The 19,663-nt window shown below is 46.3% G+C and overlaps 1 protein-coding gene across 1 annotated transcript; it reads right to left on the bottom strand.

Annotated features, from left to right (window-relative positions):
- Positions 1-17,145: 17,145 nt before the first annotated feature.
- On the bottom strand, positions 17,146-19,461 carry FZD10 (frizzled class receptor 10). Its single transcript, XM_020911241.2, has one exon. It carries the CDS (start codon positions 19,048-19,050, stop codon positions 17,305-17,307), a length of 1,746 nt encoding a protein of 581 aa, XP_020766900.2. The 5' UTR covers positions 19,051-19,461; the 3' UTR covers positions 17,146-17,304.
- Positions 19,462-19,663: the final 202 nt, after the last annotated feature.

Raw genomic sequence — 19,663 nt, forward strand, 5'->3', positions numbered from 1 at the left:
TCGATAGATGAATGGATAAAGAAGACATGATACATATATACAATGGGACATTACTCATCCACAAAAAGGAATGAAACTGGGTCATTTGTGGAGACGTGGATGAACCTAGAGTCTGTCATATAGAAAGAAGTAAGTCAGAAAGACAAAAACAGGGATCATATTTTAACACATATATGTGGAATCTAAAAATATGGCACAGATGAACCTACTCGTGAGGCAGGAATAGAGATGCAGACATAGGGAACAAACAAAGGGACGTGGGGGCAAGGAGTGGGAGTGAGACAAATTGGGAGTAAAGCATTGACATATATACACACTATGATGAGTAAGATAGATAGCTACTGGGAACCTACTATGAAGCCCAGGGAGATCGGCTCGTGCTCTGTGATGACCCAGAGGAGTGCAATGGGAGGGAACGGGAGGGCAGTCTAAGAGGGAGGGAATATATGTATACATATAGCTGACCCACTTTGTTGTACAGAAGGAACTAACAACATTGTAAAGCAACTTATCCCAGTCAAAAAAAATTTTTTTTAAATCAGCATTCCACAAAAGATAAGGATCACCTAATACCAACAGGATGGAGAAGGCAATGGCATCCCACTCTAGTACTCTTGCCTAGAAAATCCCATGGACAGAGGAGCCTGGTAGGCTGTGGTCCATGGGGTCACTAAGAGTCAGACACGACTGAACGACTTCATTTTCACTTTTCACTTTCATGCATTGGAGAAGGAAATGGCAACCCACTCCAGTGTTCTTGCCTGGAGAATCCCAGGGACAGGGGAGCCTGATGGGCTGCCGTCTATGGGGTCACACAGAGTCGGACACGACTGAAGCGACTTAGCAGCAGCAGCAATACCAACAGGAAGGAGAAAACCATTTCACCGAGAGGTTGCTTGGGTTGCAATTTAGGACATGCAAACACAGGAGATGGGGAATCTGCAGAGGGAGACAGAAGAGAGCTGTTTCTTCATGAATTCCGGTGACACCATCTCTCCAGGTGTGGAAAAGACAGCCACAGGGTCCCTGCCACTCCTCTGACCGAGGGGTGGAGAGGAGTCTCTCTCTCCTTGAAGCTGAGTGGGCTTGGCCACTTCTTTGTCAGATAGAACATGGTGGAAGGGATATTTAGGTCAACCTCTATGTCCAGAATCCTGTCTCTGGGTGGAGCCAGCTGCCATGTGAGAAGTCTAACTACTCTGAGACTGCCATGCTGTAAGGAAGCCCAGGCCATGTGAGCAGGCCCTGGTGGATGGGACACTACCTGGGGGTGGGGGAGAGAAAGGAGAAACCAAGATGCTAGATCTATAGGTGAAGTGAAAAGTGAAAGCAAATTCTCCAGCTGCAGCCATTATCAGAGACCAACAACCCAGCCCATTCCTTCCAGAGTTGCTGACTCCCCAAATCACAGGCAAAAATAAAAGGATGGAGATTTTGAGATGCCTACCATATGGAGGAATAGCCAGGACACCTGGATGCCTCTACTCACCTCCTCAACCTATTCTATGGCATCATGTCCATTTGTACGCCCATTATCAGTTGGTTGAAAATAAGAGAAAACACTACTGTAGGCCTAAAAAGTAATTTGTGAACTGAAAACCTCCCAAGAGCTGTCATTCAGGTATAGTTTGATCCAGGGGTTTGTGATGTCAGCCTGGCATTGATTCACAGTCTCTGAAAAGGGCTCTCTCTTCCCAGTGCTGGCTTGGGCTCAGGGCTGTGTGCTGTGATGTCGCTTCAGTTGTATCTAACTCTTTGCGACCCTATGGACTATAGCCCACCAGGCTCCTCTGTCTGTAGGATTCTCCAGGCAAGAGTACTGGAGTGGGTTGCCATTTCCTTCTCCAGGGGATCTTCCCCATCCAGGGATTGAACCCACATCTTGTAAGTCTCCTGCATTGGCAGGCAGGTTCTTTATCACTAGCGCCACCTGCGAAGCCCTGTGCTCAGGTCAGGTGCCCTTAAAATAGCAAGAATTGCAGCACTGCTTTCAATCCTGAAATCACCACACTACATGACCCAGGGGAAGAAATGGTGTCTGTGCCCACCAGTGATGCTTGGACGTCTGCCCCACTCCAAGGAGTTTGGTGGAGAAGCAGGTGGATTCCCAAATGGAACAGGGGTGAAATGAATAAGGTAGTGACCAACACATGCCCTCTCTGGGATTTCTGCTCTTTGTTATTTCAATTATTTCAAGAATAGGAGATAAATGAAGCAGTTACGAGAATCAGGGTACTGTGGTCTTTAATTTGCATAAAATATTTTTATTTTGGGTTGGAAATTCCAGGTTTAAAAACAGTTACCACTTTGTGAGTATTTTTTATTTTATCTTTTTTTTTTCTTTTCTTAAAATTGGCGTATAGCTGCTTGTGTCAGCGTCTGCTGTCCAGCAAAATGAATCAGCCATATGTATTCATATATCCCACTTGTTTGGGATTTCCTTCTCATTTAGGCCATCACAAAGCATTGAGTAGGGGTCCCTGTGCTATATAGTAGGTTCTCATTAGTTATCTATCTTATACACAGTATCCATAGGGTACATATGTCAGTCCCAACATCCCATTCATCCTACCTCCCCTTTGTTCTCTACATCCCTGTTTCTCCTTCTGCTTTGCAACTAAGATCATCTATACCATTAGAATCTGGGTTTTCTAAAGTAGAAGGGAAAAGGAGGCTTAAGAAACTTGTCTAACACACATACATGCATTTTCAGAGTATGCTGCTAGGGTTTCTATCTGAGAAGAACAATACAGACGACTTTGGCAGCATGCTGGAAAATGTTTAACCACCAGCTCTCCGGAAGAAAAAAAATCAGCCCTAAGTTGTGACACTGGCCGATTTCTGTGGGGTCAATACTCCCACCACGCTGGTTTCAAGCTGCCAACGAAATACGAAGTCAGGAGGAGATGCTCACCATCAGTTCTTACAAGCCAGCACCTGTGTTTTCTGCATAATTTTTAAAAGGATTTTGAAGTTGAGAAACTTGGCGCTGGAGGAAATCTTTTCACCCTGACAGGAGCTGTATTCATGCCATCAGAACTCCAAAACTGTAAATAAAGCCATGCTTCCGGAGGACAAGTGGCTGACGGCTACCCATTACTTGGCATTTTCCAAAATACACACTGGAAGGACTGAGACACCTTTTCACCCTCCACAGGGAGAGGATGGATTAATTTGTGAAGCCAAGAGGTCCCAGAAATAAACATAACAAAGTGTGGGTGGTAGAGACTTTGGAAGAATAACACACAGGTTGAGTAACAGAAATAGCCATCAAAAAGAGCCCAGACCCAAGCATCGTACAGAAGAGGCAACCAAATAGGAACACAAAGTGTGAAGTTGATGAACAAAAGGCAATTTAACAGGGATGAATGTAGTCCATGCGTTTGGATGGAAGGGGAAAGGCAGTCTTATAAGAACCAGATAAGGTAGAGGGCAGTTTTGACTCCGTTCGTGGAAAAAGATGACAGGGAGCTTAATTTAAAGCATTAGCACCATGTGGCTGTCAAAAATGTAACTCTCATTCACATTAACAAAAGTGTGGGATTTAACATAGGAACTGCAAATGGTAGCAGCAGATATGATGTGTTTGTCCTTCATGGTGTTTATACAATTTTACTTAGTCATCTACATTAAAAAGCAGGAGATTTGAAACCCCCTGCCCACCTCCAAGATCAAGATTTCTGGTTTGTCTTAGAAGCTCAGAATTTCTGTTAACACCAAGCTCCCAAATCTTCAACAGCAACGATGGTTTGGAACTTAGCTATAGGTTCCCTTTTAAACATAGATCCTATGGTCTTTGTAACACTCTCTATTGACACTAACAGCTTCACTCACTGTCTTCCTATAGATATTTTAATTTGCAGCCCGTGATCTAGAAGAAAATAGGTGATTATCCTTTTTGTATCTCAAAAATAATATTTATTTCTTAAAATTTATTGTTGAAGTATAGTTGATTTACAATGTGTTAATTTCCAGTGTACAGCAAAGTTATTCAGTTAAACACACACTCTTTTTCATATTCTTTTCCGTTATGGTTTATCACATTTTACTGAATATAATTTCCTGAGCTATACAGTAGGATCTTGTCATCCCATTGTTTTTAATTGCTTTGTAACCTCTCTCTCTCAACTGTCTGTCCATTTATCTGTCCATCCATTCATCCATCTCTTATATAGCATACTATTTAGCTCACTGTCTAAACTATTTAATTTATTTACATTATCTATCTTCTAGCTACACAATACATGTTTATTACCAAAAACTGAAATGGAGAAAGTATAAGGAAGAAGGTATAAAGATTATCCATAAATTGCACCAAACCTAGATAACCACTGTAAACATTTTAAGCCTTTCCAGGTATACAGACAGTTCACAACAACAACAAAAACAGAATGCACAAGATGCAATTCATAATACACAGAGTGTATGACATAACCTGCCTTGTTAACTAACAACAGGCATAATATTCAGAATGTTTAACAATTGACATGGCATATATATTGTGTTAGTTGCTCAGTCGTGTCCGATTCTTTTCGACCCCGTGGACTGTAACCCACCAGGCTCCTCTGTCCATGGGATTCTCCAGGCAAGAACACTGGAGTGGGCTGCCATTTCCTTCTTCAATGGCATAGGTCTAGACCAATCCGAAAACACACCAAGCAGGAACAACCAGAGGGCTGGGTCCATCCTGGCTGATGTCAGCAGCCATAGTAATATGATTGGCTACTTTCCCATTTTAATAACATGGCTCAACATAATTATTTTAATGAAAACATGATATTCTAAGAACTTACTTACTACAATTGAACAGTCAGCCTGCTGGTGTCTGTTTAGGTAGTTCTCGATTTTCAACACATTTAATGGAAGTAGAATTGCTGGGTCAGAGGGTATATATATGTTTTAAAAGATGTTAGACACATGCTGCATTTGCTCTCTAGAAAGGATGATCCATTTTATATTCCCACCAGTGTGTAAGAGGAACCCATTTCTCCACACCCAAGTATTAACAGCCTTAAAAAAACAATACCAATGTGTTAGGCAAAAATAATCTTGTTTTCACACGTGTATCCTGTGATTATCATGAGTGAGGTTAAATATTTTTCTGCAGATTTATGGGTAATTAGTATTTCTTATAATTTGAATTGAGATGCACAAACACCAGCAGGAAGCTACAGCTTTGGCCTTATAAATTTTATTGAGATTTTGCATTTTTAAAATTGTTTATTAATTCATTTTTTGCTACACAGAATTTCAAATTTTTATGGAGTCAAATCATGATTTCATAAAAGTAGTTTTGGCTTTGATGTCATGCTAAGAAAACTGCTTCTTGAAGAGTTCATAAAAAGTATTCACCAGCCTTTGCTTTCCTTTGAATGAATATTTTAGAGAACTTTTCCCCCCTGCTGGTGGTCTTATTTTTATGTTTAAATCTTTTAACAATCCAAATGTATTTTGATAAAAGGCGTGAGGTAAAGACCTAATATAAAAATGTCTCCAAATCTAAAACAAGGCTCAACACTCAGTGACTGAACACCCATTCTTTCTTATTTAATTGAAATAAAGTTTCAAACTCATTTGCAGTTCTTCCTGGACATTATATTTTGTTCCATTAATTTGTTTGTTTTAATGCTCTTTTAGTTACTGTAGATTTACATTGCACTTCATTATAATATCTATAGATTATGCATTTCTTCATCACTCTTACAGGGTCCCCCCCCCCAAGTATTTGCTCAAATATGATGAATTTCATATCATTTTATAGAGTTCTGAAAAAATACAGATTTTAAAATTGGACTTGCATTATATTTAGGAATCAATTGGGGGGATAATAGACATATTACCAGGTACATGGTATAATTTTTCTAATTATTTATGCTTTCCAGTAACACAGCAACATTTTCTTCAAAAGGGTTTGCACATTAAGTTTATTTCTAGGTAGTTGCATAGAAAGATCGATTAGCCAAGATGGCAGTGGTCAGGCTCTCTCATCCCATGTCCTCTTGTTCTCACCCCACATTTTGTAAATAATGGTTTCACAAGGTTATGTAACCATGCAAAGCTGACAGCATTTACAGCACTGCACAGGCGCATCATAACCTATATAAGCACCACCTGAGATGCTCTTGAAGTTTCATTGGGAGCTGCTGCATCAACCATGAGAGAATGAAGAATGTTTGCAGTTCCTATGAAATCTTCCAGTTTCTTCCCATCTGCTTCCCAGCTTGTGCCTCGTCTACCTTGGGTTTAGTGATCAGAAAGATGATTGGTGTAGTCAGCAGGATACCCAGTATGTAGGGGAGCCTGAAGCTCCAATGGAAGGAGGAAGCCAGTGGTGACCACATGATATTTGGTACCCAGTGGCCACGGTCCTCTTGGCATGGGCCCCAGTGGAAGACTGGAAAGGTGGTCAACAGTTCACTGGATAGCATTGAAAAGGCATTGTAGGCAGTGAGTTCTCATTTGATAAACAAGGAGGCAGGGAGTGAAGCTGGCACCTTGGGGTGAATTTTCCTGACTGCCCTGGAGGCGAATATAGATAATGTCCTAGCACAGGTGTGTGATGTGCAGAGATGCTTGGAAGAACTAGAGCAACCTATACAGGCATTAGAGCAAGAATGGCTTCCCTGGTAGCTCAGCTGGTAAAGGATCCGTCTGCAACGCAAGAGACCCTGGTTTGATTGCTGGGTCGGGAAGATCCACTGGAGAAGGGATAAAGCAAGAACTGCACGGCCTTGAAGAAGCCAGCATCTCTGACAGCGAGGTGGTACGGGATGGTGATGATGAACATTACAAGACTAAGGAACATTATAAGACTGTGTGTCCCCACTTGTTAGCAAGGTCCCTGGTGCAGCAGAAGAATGGGGCCAAGAAGGCAAGGAAGTCCCGGGAGTCCTCGGGCACCAAGGAGGCCAAAGAGAAGAGGAGTGCACTGACTCTGCAGCCAGGATGAGGTCTAGGAAGGCCAGCAAGGAGCAAGGACCAACCCCAGTGGAGAGCTTAGAGCTGGATCAGGGTCTGCCAAAGCCACCCCCGTGGAGCCCCGAGGAGTCCACAGAGTCTGCAGATATCCAGAAACGATGCTCAGGAGAAAACACAACGAGGACCTGGACTTCAAGCTGGTGGAAGATGATGGGGAAACCATGCTGTGCTTGGATCCGGCTGGACCTCTGCCCCCGCAGCGTCTACACCGGCCTGGCAGGCGGAGGGGCCTTCTGAAGACGACACGTGCTTTACAGGCGAGACGCCATCTTGAACAATGCCCCATCCACCGCTTTGGGTTCCTTGACGGCTACCTCTGCGGTGGCAAGCTTGGAAGAAGTAGTGGGCTGGCTGCGGGCAGAGGGGAATTGAAGTGTGAAGACCCCAAGGTGGGGCGGAGCTGGTAAAGGCCCCATGCGGGTTACGTGGATGCAAGTGTGGGCTGATTTGCTGGCAGCAGGAGTTGACAGAAATACAATTGATAAACAGCCCAATGCTCTGCTCGTAGGACTATGGAGGCAACTGAGAATAGAGCAGCAGTTTACCAAGAATGGGAAGTGCCGCAGTAAGAGATATGGGCGGTTCAGTTAGAAGATTACACGGCGCCCAAGGACGTTCCTTCGGGACGGTAAAGGCTGTGTTCTTACCTTTGGAAATCGGATGGCTCCCTGTGCGGAGGTATACCGTAAAGGCTGTGTCCTTTGATGTGCTGCTAGCCGCTGATTCTCTTGCAGATTTACAACAGGGTGCACCAGACCTTGTAAAGTATTTGGGATCATGTGTGTGGGTTGTGAACATGGCAAAAATCCCCTCTTTGAAGGGGTGGGCCCGGAGCCTGTGGCTGGTGGGGTGGGGTGATGTGGTGATTAAGGTCCTTAATAAAAATTCCTGGGCGGGGTGGAGTTGCCCCTGTGGAGACTCTCCTGCAATTTCACAAGGACAGACGGTGGGCTGGACTTGGGTCCGGATGATCAAGGCACCCCACATGTGGTGGGTGGCTTTTCTGGCCCCATGGGGCCGTGGCCTGCAACATGAGTTCCAGGTGATACCTGGCATTTGAGTTTTGCTGTGTTATTGGGGGTGTGGCTTGCACGCTAGTCCTTTGTTGTTGTAGCCTTGACTGCTCTTGTGGGATGTGGATCCAAGGGTCGGCGTCACTTGCCAAGGGAATACTGGAGAAGATGGACTGTGTGTGGATGTGAGGCAAGAGACGCTGTGTGTGGAATGTGGGGAAAGAGCGATCGGCCAAGATGGTGGTGGTCAGGCTCTCCCGCCCCATCTCTCGCCCTCGCCCCACATCTTGTAAATAATGACTTTGCATGGTTATGTAACAACAGAGATCATTTATAGCATTTAACACGTGCATCATGACCTATATAAGCACCACCTAAAATGCTCTTGCGATAGAATTGAAAGCATGATGCCTTGGGGCTGTGTCAGCCATGGAAAAATAAATGTCTGTAGCTCCTACGGCTTCTTGCATCTTCTCCCAGTTTCTCCCATCTGCTTCCCAGTTTGTCCCTTGCCTACTCTGGGTTCAGTGATCAGCAAGACAGTAGTTTATCTATGCTTTTTTAAAAAACTTCTGTTGGACTATAGTTGATTTACAATGTTGTTAGTTTCAGGTGTACAACAAACTGATTCATATATTTTTTCTTAGATTCTTTTCCCTTATAGGTTGTTACAAAATATTGTGTATAGTTCCCTGTGCTATACAGTAGGTCCTTATTGTTTGTCTATTTTATATGTAGTACCTATGCTTTTTGTAGGTATTTTAAAGGTGGTCTTTTATTTTCTTCATATTTTCAACTAGTTACTGCTGGTATACAAGGAAGCCACTGATTCTTGTAGATTTGTTTTGTCCAAATCTGCTTATCAATTCTCATCAATTCCATTTTTGGCTAATTCTTTCAATCACATCAGGTGCAAATAACAACAGTTTCCAATGGTTTTAGCTTCTCGCATCTTGCCTTAAGTCATGGTCTAGCATAGCCAGGGTAACACTGAATCATAGTTGACAGCCTTCTTTTGTTCCAGGTTTGATAAAAATGCCCCATTATTATGTACAATATTTGCTGTAAGTGTCCAGTGATCCCATTCTATTGTCTCCTTGTTAGACAATTCCTGGAGAATAGCATTCACTTGTGAGCATCTTCCTTAAAAGCTTATACCAAAGAACACTCTGAGGACAGTCAGCAAGGGGAAAACCAAGTTATTTGAGTTAACAGTTTTAAGGATCAAAATAGATGCAGAGAGCACATAACACTCAGAGACATAAGGTGCTTTCATATGAAAAACGAATTTGATGTGTTTATAGGAGGACCACGTCATAAAAGTAGAACTAGTAGGAAATAGTCATAAGGAGGCAGATTTAACTCAAAATAAGACACGTCTTAAAACTGAGAGCTAGTCCAAGATAGAATATTGAAGGGGTGGTGCCCAAGTCCATATAATTACGGTCAGAAGTGATAAAGTGGTTTAAACTTCAGATGGTGGGTCATTAGTAGGTCATAGTAGAGTCAGGAGTCAGCAGCATTAGCTTCATCTGGGAGCTTATTAGAAATGCAGATTCTTGAGTCCTGTCCAGACCTATGGAATCAGGATCTGCATTTTGGCAAAAGGTCCAGGTGATTTGTATGCACAATAAGGTTTGAAAAGCACTGGACTAGTTGTTTTTTCTTGCAAGTCCCAGAACACCAAACTTGCTGACACTCGGAGAATACAGGCAGTTAATTACCTTGAATAACAAGAAGACTGTAAGTGTAGTAGCTCAATGAAGTCATCACAAATTTGTCCCTTGTTTCTCACCTACCATCCTTGGAATGTGGGTGTTAATATTGAGTTTATTGCCTCACAGTCACAAAATGGTTGCAACAACTCCACATACAGCTTTCACGCTCCACATGCCATGAAGGAAAATGACAGGCTCCTCAACATCTGTCTTTTCATCACCTAGGAAAATCTTTCCTTGAATCTTCCCCAGTTCCCACCTGCACACTCTCATTTCTCTATCACATCAGGAGAACTTACCTTACATCTCATTGACTGGTCTGAGTGGCGTGCACACCCCCAATCCAGTAGGATAATTTTACCTGGTTTAATAATTTTGGTTCATCCCCTGGGACACATGGGGAAATTTTGCCTTGGCAAGAATAAATCTGTAGAAGGGAGAGGTGGGTTGAAAGTAAAACCAATGCATTTAACTTGGTTCGATGTCCCTTCTTCTGTCCTGTGTTTTTCTAACATCCTCTATTTACACAACAGATGTGACTCAATACTCTGAACATTACTGAATATTGGGTTTTAATGGTTGAAAAAAGGGTTGCATTCATGACACCCATAAAAGAATGGCAAAATTTTATGTGACTTTTTCTGCCCTTCATATTGTTGTTGTTTGGTCCTCATCGACCTGTGTCATCATTACAACAAAATTAGAATCACAAATTCCTCAAATCTCTTTATGTTCTCTTTATGCCAAGTGTGGATTTTATTTTCTCAATACAGAGAAATTCCCTTTGGAGAAAAAACAACATTTTAGCTGCCTCAACTATTTCTGAATTTAGTTCAAATTAAAGCCTTCCGCTATGAGCCTGGAAGCCATTGAAACTTATAAGATATTGACACAGCTTCAGGACTATGGCTTCAGATGGGCTACAGGAAGAAAAGCAGCTTACAAATGAAGATTCTTACCCAAAGCCAACAAAATCCAAGTGTTTTATGAGAGTGGTGGCCCCGGAAGGTACACAGGTGCTGCTTTGCCCTGGGGTGAGCAGGGGAGGAGAATGGCCCCAACCCCAGGGCTTGTCACTTCTGATCAAAGTCGGCTCCTGCAGCTCATAATCACCAGCTCCCACCTTTTAAAACAGACACTGATTTATCATCTGTCAGGGTTGATGACTTTGTAGTTCTGCCTAAAATACTGAAAACACTGTTAGAATAGGTTTTTAAGGTGGTTTTTTTTTAGTGCACATAGTACCTAAAAATGCCACGATTCTCTCCCTTTGAGGACATTTGTTGTGACAGACCACCTGTCGTCAGAGACCCCCTGAGACCATCCTCTCCCATCATTACTGAAACCCCTGAAGACACCAACTGCAAAAGTTCCTTTAGGTGGGGTGGAGGTGGGTGTGTTCCAAGCATGGTTTTTAATGAATCCCTTCCTGTAAACTGAAGCCCCCTGAATGCCAGCCTGGTACCAAAAAAAAAAAAAAAAAAACGCCTTATAATAACAAAGTGAAACTCGGTGACAGGAAAAGTCCGACTGGGTTTTGGCCATTGTGCAAGATCTAACAGCATCATCTTCATAGGGGTGGGACTGTTTAAGTCCCCAATTACGACCGCTCACCTCGACAACTGAAACTTATTCTTTGCACATTTCAAACGCATCTCCTTCCCTCCTCCCCCCAGCTTGGCCTTCACACTCTTAATAAAACATTAAAAAACACTCCACACTATGTTGCCGGAGCGCGTTCCACGAGCTTCCCTGAAGTCTGGCGTTTTTCTCCATCTCCATATTACAGCCATCTTCATCCATTTGCGTACAGTGGTGTCCGCGCATGAGGTCTGATTTCCTGGGAAGTTGGCTATGATGTGATTGTGTTCAAAGAAAAAGACAGAGAATATTTTCCACTGCTGCAGAGGCACTGTGCCTGCCTTTTAAACTTGAAAGATCAGCGGGTATTCTGTGGAACCTGAACACGGGTATTGGAAAAAGTGTTTCTCTAAGGGAAAAAAAAAAGAAAACTCATTCTGTTTAAAGATCATTACTCATTAGCATGCTGGGTTTATCTTTTATGGGGAGGGGAAATAAACATAATAATAACATTTATTGAACCTAGCTCAGTGGCAACAGTCTTCAAAACACTTTATACATAAGATTTTATGGAATCCTATCTCCTGGACTGGAGTGAGGGACAGATGGATTAATACACGTTGTTGTTGTTTAGTCGCTAAGTCACGTCTGACTCTGTGACCCCATGAACTACAGCATGCCAGGTACAATACAGAGCTATTAAAACAATTGAGCACCTAGAAAGTGACAGCCTAGGGAGGGGGTCCACTATCACCCCCGTTTCAAGGATGAAAGTTCCAGCAGCTTGCCCAAGGGAAAGCAACTTCCAAGGGCATTGAGTCACACTGGGTATCTGGGCACAGTAGGAGCCAGATAACGTTCAATCCTAAACTATATTATAGTTTCATATCCTTCAAGTGTAAGATGCCAATTTGCGCTCCGATTTGTTATTCTTTTCTGTCTCTCTCTCTCTCTCCTTTCTAAGAAAATAATATGGAAAGTAGGATAATATCTATTGCCTCAAGAATACTTCTTGATTTTTGTTTTCTGTAACTCAGTAGGTGCGGGGATTAAAGAATGCCAGCCTGTGGTGCTCGTGTTCCTTTTGCTTGGCTGGCCCAAGGGTTAAAGAGAAAGAGGCAGGGCCCCAGGGTAAAAGAGGAGGGGTTTGGGGCATTCACCCCTCCACCCCCCTCCCTTATCTCTGTCTGAATCACATATATGGACTCTGGATAAGACTATTGACTTCATCTCCTTCAATCCTTCTCCTCTAAAAATGAGGAACTGGAGCCTGAGTGATTAAGGGGATGCGCTCAGTTCCAGCACCCTCTGCAGCCTGCTCTGTCCTCCTCCTTCCTCTGTCCCTGGAGAGACCCCCACCACTCCCACCACGACCTGATTCGCCTCTCCTGCAACTCTGACCATCTCTGGACACCCACCTATACGACACCTCATCACAGCCTGCAGACCAACCTTATCCACCTGGAAGGATCAGAGACCCTCAGGTACAAATTGTCTGCGCTGCATTCATCTTTCCTTCTCCACCAACACGCCTGCCCCATCCCCTTGTTAATTTCCTCCTGTCTCAGTGATGTTCACCCTGGTCCCCACCCGAGTCAGAAACGTGGTCCTCCCTGACCATCCCTTCCCTCTTGCTCCTTCTCTGCGTGAAGTCAAGCCCTGCTGCTTCTCCCTTCTGAGTGTCTCTCTGTCCACCCCCTTTTCTCATCCCCACTGCTGTGTCCTCAGCTCACTCTGGGGACTATTGCAGAAAGGCAGTTTGTCACACCCTCTGCTCTTCCGTTCTCCGACACTGGCAAAGGGAGCTTTGTACTTTGCCAATGTGATCTTGTTCCTCTTTTGCTTGCAGCAAAGGCATGGACGGCTGCTGTGAAGATGAAATGATTTGGTCCACGCAAAGTCCTCAGAACCACTGAGCGCGGTAGGAGGTCCTAGTGGTCAGAGAGGCAGGCTTGGAGGCACACAGCCAGGGTTCACATTCCGGGCTGTCTGCCTGCTACCCCTGTGGCCTTGGCCAAGTGACTTATCTGTGCTCTAATTTCCTCATCTGATATGGGGGATGAGACTAACTCCACCAAAATTCGCTAAAGAATTGAATGAACACATGTAAAGTGCTTAGCATAGTAACTGGTATAAAGTGCTAAGCTATCACTCATTCATTCATTCATCACTTTTTGAACCAGTGGTCCAGGACCTATTAGACTGCCCCGTTCCTATCCCGTGCTCTAATTACCTGCTGTGTGACCCTGGGAGTTTACATAACCTCTCTGTGCCTTGGAGTCTTCATCTATAAAGTGGGGCTGATACGAGTACCTACCTGAATTGTCCTGGCAGTTAAAAGAGACAGTCCCTGTTAAGCACTCAGCACACAGGAAGTGTTCTCAAGGGTCTGCTACATATGACTATCACCGTTACTGTCTTATCAATAGTTACTGTTATGACTCTGAGGCCTCCTGCTAGGTGCTGGGCACAGTCTAGGTCCTCATGGAGTTTTCTATTACCCATTCATAACTTCTGCTCTAGCCATCAACAGGTCCCTGCAATTTCACCCTGCTGTGAAATTATATGTCTTGATTCTTCTGCCTTCTGTGAATTTCAGAGGCCTCCATGACGCAAAATAGAAATACATATGTCACACACAAGCTCCTATTATAGCTATGCAGGTCTTCTCAACCAGGCTGTTTACTTCTCCAAGCCAATGCCTGCTTCTCTGTCTCCCAGACTCTGGCATTTACTAGGTAGTGAGATGTTTGCTTCCCAGGTGGTTCAGTGGTTAAAGAATCTGCCTGCCAATGCAGGACACTCGGGTTTGATCCCTGGGTCAGGAAGATCCCCTCAAATAGGAAATGACAACCCACTCCAGTATTCTTGCCTTGGAAATCCATGGACAGAGGAAACTGGTGGGCTACCATCTATGGGGTTGCAAAGAGTCAGACACGACTGAGCACGCAGGCACGCTGGTATGTGGATAAGGGAATGAATGAGGGAGGGAATGGACAGATGTGGATGGCAGCGTGACCTTGGCCATCACATTCTTTGAGGCTCTTCTAATCAAGATGTCATCCCTCAGATCTGTCACCCAAGATATGTTTCCATTTTCCTGAAGTTGGGGCCATGGCCTCTGATGCTGAGAAATCTCCAGATGAAGGCAGTTAACAATTCTTTTGGAAATCCTGCACTGAGCTGGAGAATCCAAGGGCTAGCAGGATGCTTTGGCTGCTTTCTAACTTTTAGGTCTGGATGCTTCTCCTAAAATTCACCTTCTGTATGAGACCCAGGGTCAGGTTTCAGTCCTAGAGAGAGCGCGCAGTTTACTTAGAAATCTCTGCTGCTACTTGTAATTACCACTGGGAGACGAGGCACCCCAATGCTCCAAGCCCAAGGAAATGGTAAAACTCGCTGACATTTGTAAACAAGGTCACTGTAGTCTGAGGGGTAAATTCACACTGAAATACACTCTCAACAACAGCAAAGTCAGTCATGGATGCTCTTAAACTTGGTTTTCTTTGGGAACACCGTCTGAAGCCTACACACCTGAACAGGGGCAGACCCAAAACCACTGAAGAGTCTAATGATTTTAGAACTGAGTATTTTAAGCTCATACCCAGCTTGGACACTCACCACAGTGCTCCGATTGTTATCTTTCTCGACTTTCCCAAGATCTATTCCAGAAATGTCATTTTTATTTTTCCTAAGAGTTACCAAAAGGGAGCAAGGCAAGCATACATACACACGTACATAAATGTCTTTAGTCTTTTCAAGATCTGTTTGGAAACTATCAGCAAAGAAGTTTTTACTTGTGGACAATTTTTTAAAAAACCTTTTTTCTTTTTTAATGCACTGAAGGCTATTCTGGATTTTACCTTAAATTACTTAACCTACCTACTTGGTGTTTCTCGAACTTGGTCCCAGATGATCCATGCTCCTCGCTCCTGCATGCTACATGGAACCCCATCCCACTCCTCACAAAAAATTATTTAGACCATTGTTCAATTCTAGTATTGTTGATGCAAGGATGTCTGGGTCACCAGGCTTCATTCTGAAACACAATTTTCAGGAAACAAGATACCCTGACTGCAGGCTTCTGTCCGTCATTAATAAGTGTTAATAAATGCTCAAAATTCTTAAGAGCTCTTTGTTCAACCTGGAGCTTGACATCAGGATGACCCAGGGATGGCTGGGTTTGTTCTATCAGATTCCCACGGCAGTTGGTCCAAACTCTGCCCTTGGGTCCTTCCAGTTAGAACCTGCATTTAGCTGTGCCCCAGACCAGCTCGACTCTAACTCCAAATCTTGACAGCTACACAACTCAGGCAGCAAACACTGGAGAAGCAAGCACGATGAAGTACAGAGCCGATTAGCTTCCCCTTACTGACTTAGCACCCTCAGCAGCTTATTCTACCCTATCCTGCTCTACAATCTGTTTTGTAAATGTGTCCAGGTGTTTGTGGGAAAACCCGCATACTGTGGATGGTTGTATACCGTTTTCTCTCTGTACACTTTGACTTCAGCAGGTCGACGGAGCCCTACTCTGATGTAATTCTCCTAATTGGCTGGATCCATTCTCCAGACGCTAGTCTGGGGGCACAAGCCTGTATTCCATGCTTAATATCCAAGATGCTGTTTAATGAACTGGGCTAAAACTGGGCCCTTTTATCCTGCCACCCAGAGTCAGAGACAACTTCCAACCATACCCGCTTCCTGCATGTAATTCCTCTGCAGCCTGAAATTAAATCATTCTGCCCACTTTGGAATCTGTCCATTTGCCATTTCACAGAGATAACCAATGATCTCTAGACAGAAATGCACACTCGGGATTTGCATAAAAAGTAAACAGAGGGAGAAAGTTTTCTCTGTTCTTCCCACTCACAGACAAGGGTCCCCTCACATCACACAAGGGTCCAGCACCAAACTAAAGAACATCTTTTATTTTTAATAAAATAGTGGATATATATGACAAATAGACACCAGCAAGACCACTCTTTCCTGAAGTCTCCTGGTGAGGAGAATTAACTCCACCATTTGTAGACAGGCTTCTGGGGTCTATTCATGGAAACCATTTGTTTAATAATGGAAAGAGTCAATAAGCCCTTTGGGCACTTTTGAATCATCCCTCTCCCCTCTCCGCCCCCCACCCCCACCCTTCTACAAATCAGTCCAAACGTGTATCACATAGGCTTGGTTTCCATTAAAAAGCCACAAACTGTAAAACTAAAAGGGTTCTGAGGGCTGGGCCCCTTAGTTCTTTGTTAGCATACTTCTTTTGTTGTCTTTACTACAGCAAAATACTTGTTTCTCTTTTGATTTTTATGGAAAGAGAAAAAGAAATGCATTGCACATCGTTGGCACTGTACCAATATGAGGTTAGATGGAAGTTTCTATCTGGGAGAAAGACCCATTTGTGGAGGCTGGAGTCTATTTTAAGGGACTCCAAATCTACTGGAGCATGCTGAGCTGTCAGGCCTTCTCTTTCTTCCTGTTTGCACAGTAGTTGCTGTCTACAAGCGGCCTTCTGAGGGTGGGCCCCTGGGATGGCTAGCCTGCAAGAGATGGCATCTCTCTCTCTGTCTCTCTCTTTGCAACTCAGCAGAGGCTCTTTAATTTGCAAAGAAGTTATCTCTTCCCTGATTTGTAAATGGATAGCAAAGCCAACTCAAACATACAGATGTATATTTACGGAAGGTTCTAAACAAAAGTTTTCTTCTGGGAGCCTGAATCAACTGTGCTACCACAAATTAGTTACACAAGAGGCTATTTAACTGGGAGGGCTCTCCTTCACGGAAAACAAAAACAAGAACCATACCCTTTAAGTACATTTGGACTTTTAGTGTATCACAGCATCCTGAATTTCGGAGTAAAAACTTTTCATTTTTTTTTTCTTTTACATTTATTTAAAAAAACAAACAAACAAACAAGCAACCAACCAACGGAGAAAAGCACCATGTTTTGGCTCTGACAGCCACTGAATCCTCTCTGGGAAAGTTTTCCAATCCCGCCATCCCTCCAAGCCCCATTTACACACAGGTGGGAGGCTGGGCGGGGATTTCATATTTCCCGAGATGGGTTTTGGGGGGATGCTGGGCTTTTTTGTAAATTCCACTGCTGGTGATCACGCTGGCCGGTTTTCTCCGGCTCTTTTTCTTGAACCTGCGGCTGCAAACGTTCTGCCAGGACTGCAGAGTCTTAGATGTCCAGACCCACATGCCGCTGGTGATGCCCACCACCAGCAGCATGAAAATCTTCACCATGAAGATCTCCACCGCGGGGATGGAGGTGCTCATCAGACAGTCCAGGTTTTTAGTCTGGTTGTTCATTTTGCACTTGTGCTGCGTGGCCAGGATTTTCCAGTACTCCACGTTGAGGCGTTCGTAAAAGTAGCAGGCAATCACACAAGTGGCCGGCACCGTGTAGAGCACGGAGAAGACCCCGATGCGCACCATGAGCTTCTCGAGCTTGTCCGTGTTCTCCCCACCCGTTTTCATCACCCTCCGGATGTGGAAAAGGGCCACGAAGCCCGAGAGAATAAAGGAAGTGCCGATGATGAGGTAACAGGCCAGGGGGATGAGCACGAAGCCAGTGAGGGCGTTGATGTCCATGTTGCCCACATAGCAGACGCCGGTCAGCTCGTCCCCCGCCACCCGGCGCATCACCAAGATCAGAATGGTCTTCACGGCCGGAATGGCCCAGGCGGCCAGGTGGAAGTAGCTGCTGTTGGCCTCGATGGCCTCGTGGCCCCACTTCTTGCCCGCGGCCAGGAACCAGGTGAGGGTGAGAATCACCCACCACAGGGAGCTGGCCATGCCGAAGTAGTAAAGGACCAGGAAGACCAAGGTGCAGCCCGTGCTCTCCAGACCCTCCTGGATGACATACAGCTGTCCGCTGTCCCGGTCGCAGGCGATGCTCTCGGCGCCCGCAAAGAGGCGGATGATGTAGCCCACCGAGTAGACGCAGTAGCACATGGACAGGAAGATGATGGGGCGCTCGGGGTACCGGAAGCGCGCTGGGTCGATGAGGAAGGTGAGCACGGTGAAGGCGCTGGAGAAGAAGCAGAGCACGGACCAGACAGCCAGCCAGACCACCGCGAAGCGCTTGTCGTCGCGGCTCCAGTACACGTCCACGCCCGGCGTGCAGAGCGGCGCGCACGACGCGCTCTTCTCCACGTGGTGAAACTTGCCCGGGTTGTCGCAGCCGGCGCGCCCCGGCCCCCCATCCTTCAGCTGGTGCTCCTGCGCGCTGTGGGGTCGCTGCGGCCTGAAGAGCGGCGGGAACATGCCCGAGCCCCGCGCGGGCTCGTCCGAACCGTTGTTGGGCGCCTCCATGCACAGGTAATTGGGGTCGTTCTTGTTGGGGAGTTTGCTGCAGTCCAGGGAGTCGGGCCACTTGAAGTTGAACTGCTCCATGATCGGGGAGCACTTGAGCCGGGCCTGCTCGCACATGACCCGGCAGGCGGGGATAGGGGTGGAGACTTGCTCGGTGCACATGGGCGCGTACAGGGAACACAGAAAGAAGCGGAGGTGGCCGTGGCAGCCGTACTCCACCAGCGGCGCGAACTCGTGCAGCTGGATGGCGGCCTCGCGCTGATTCTCATGGCCCATGAGGTTGGGCATGCGGGTCGTGTTGTAGCCAATGTCCCTGCACATCGGGATCTCGATGGGCTGGCACTTGCCGTCACCCGGCCGCTCCATGTCCATGGAGCTGATGGCGGCACACGAGCCCATCACCTGCAGGACGAGCCACAGCCGGGGGCCCGGGCGCTGCATGGTGGCGTCGGAGGTGCCCCGGCGGGGAGGTCCGCCGCCCTCAGAGCAGCCGCTCCCAGGCTCGGGCTGCCGGCCCCGGCTCCTCGTCCCCGCTCCGGCCCCCGCCCATGCCCGCTCAGCCCAGCCCAGCCCCGCCCGAGCGGGGTCGCCGGCCCCGCTCTCCGCGCCCGCCTCCGCCGAGGTGGAGCCGCTGAGGAGAGGAGCAAAGTTTGCGAACAATACCGGGAAGCGAGAGGAGCCCCGCAGCTCTCGGCGCGGGCTGCAACTCACGGCCGCCGCCGCCGCAAACTTTGGCTTCTCGTGGGAGCGCGCGGAGAGGGCGGGCGGCGCGGGCGCACCGGGGCCGGCGACTCGCGGCGGCTCCGCCCTCCCCGCGCCGGCCGCGGCCCGGCTCTGCCCGCAGCCGTTCGGAGTCTGGTCCCGGGCTGAGCAGTCTCACAAACAGGCAAAGTGGGAAAAAGCAGATCGCTGACAGGCCCCGCCCCCGGGCCGCGCGCCCCGCCCCGCAGCTGCTTTGCATGAGAAAGCGCAGCGCCCGGCCCCCCGATCTTGCAGCCAGCAGCCGCCCGGGCCCCCGGCCCTGCGTCGCCGCCCTCCAGTGCGTCCCGCCCGC

This window comes from Odocoileus virginianus, chromosome 12, assembly GCF_023699985.2.
Source record: "Odocoileus virginianus isolate 20LAN1187 ecotype Illinois chromosome 12, Ovbor_1.2, whole genome shotgun sequence".
Lineage (NCBI taxonomy): Eukaryota > Metazoa > Chordata > Mammalia > Artiodactyla > Cervidae > Odocoileus > Odocoileus virginianus.

Coding starts and splice junctions, on each gene's coding strand:
- FZD10 (XM_020911241.2), bottom strand. CDS start 19,050: ATGCAGCGCCCGGGCCCCCGGCTGTGGCTCGTCCTGCAGGTGATGGGC.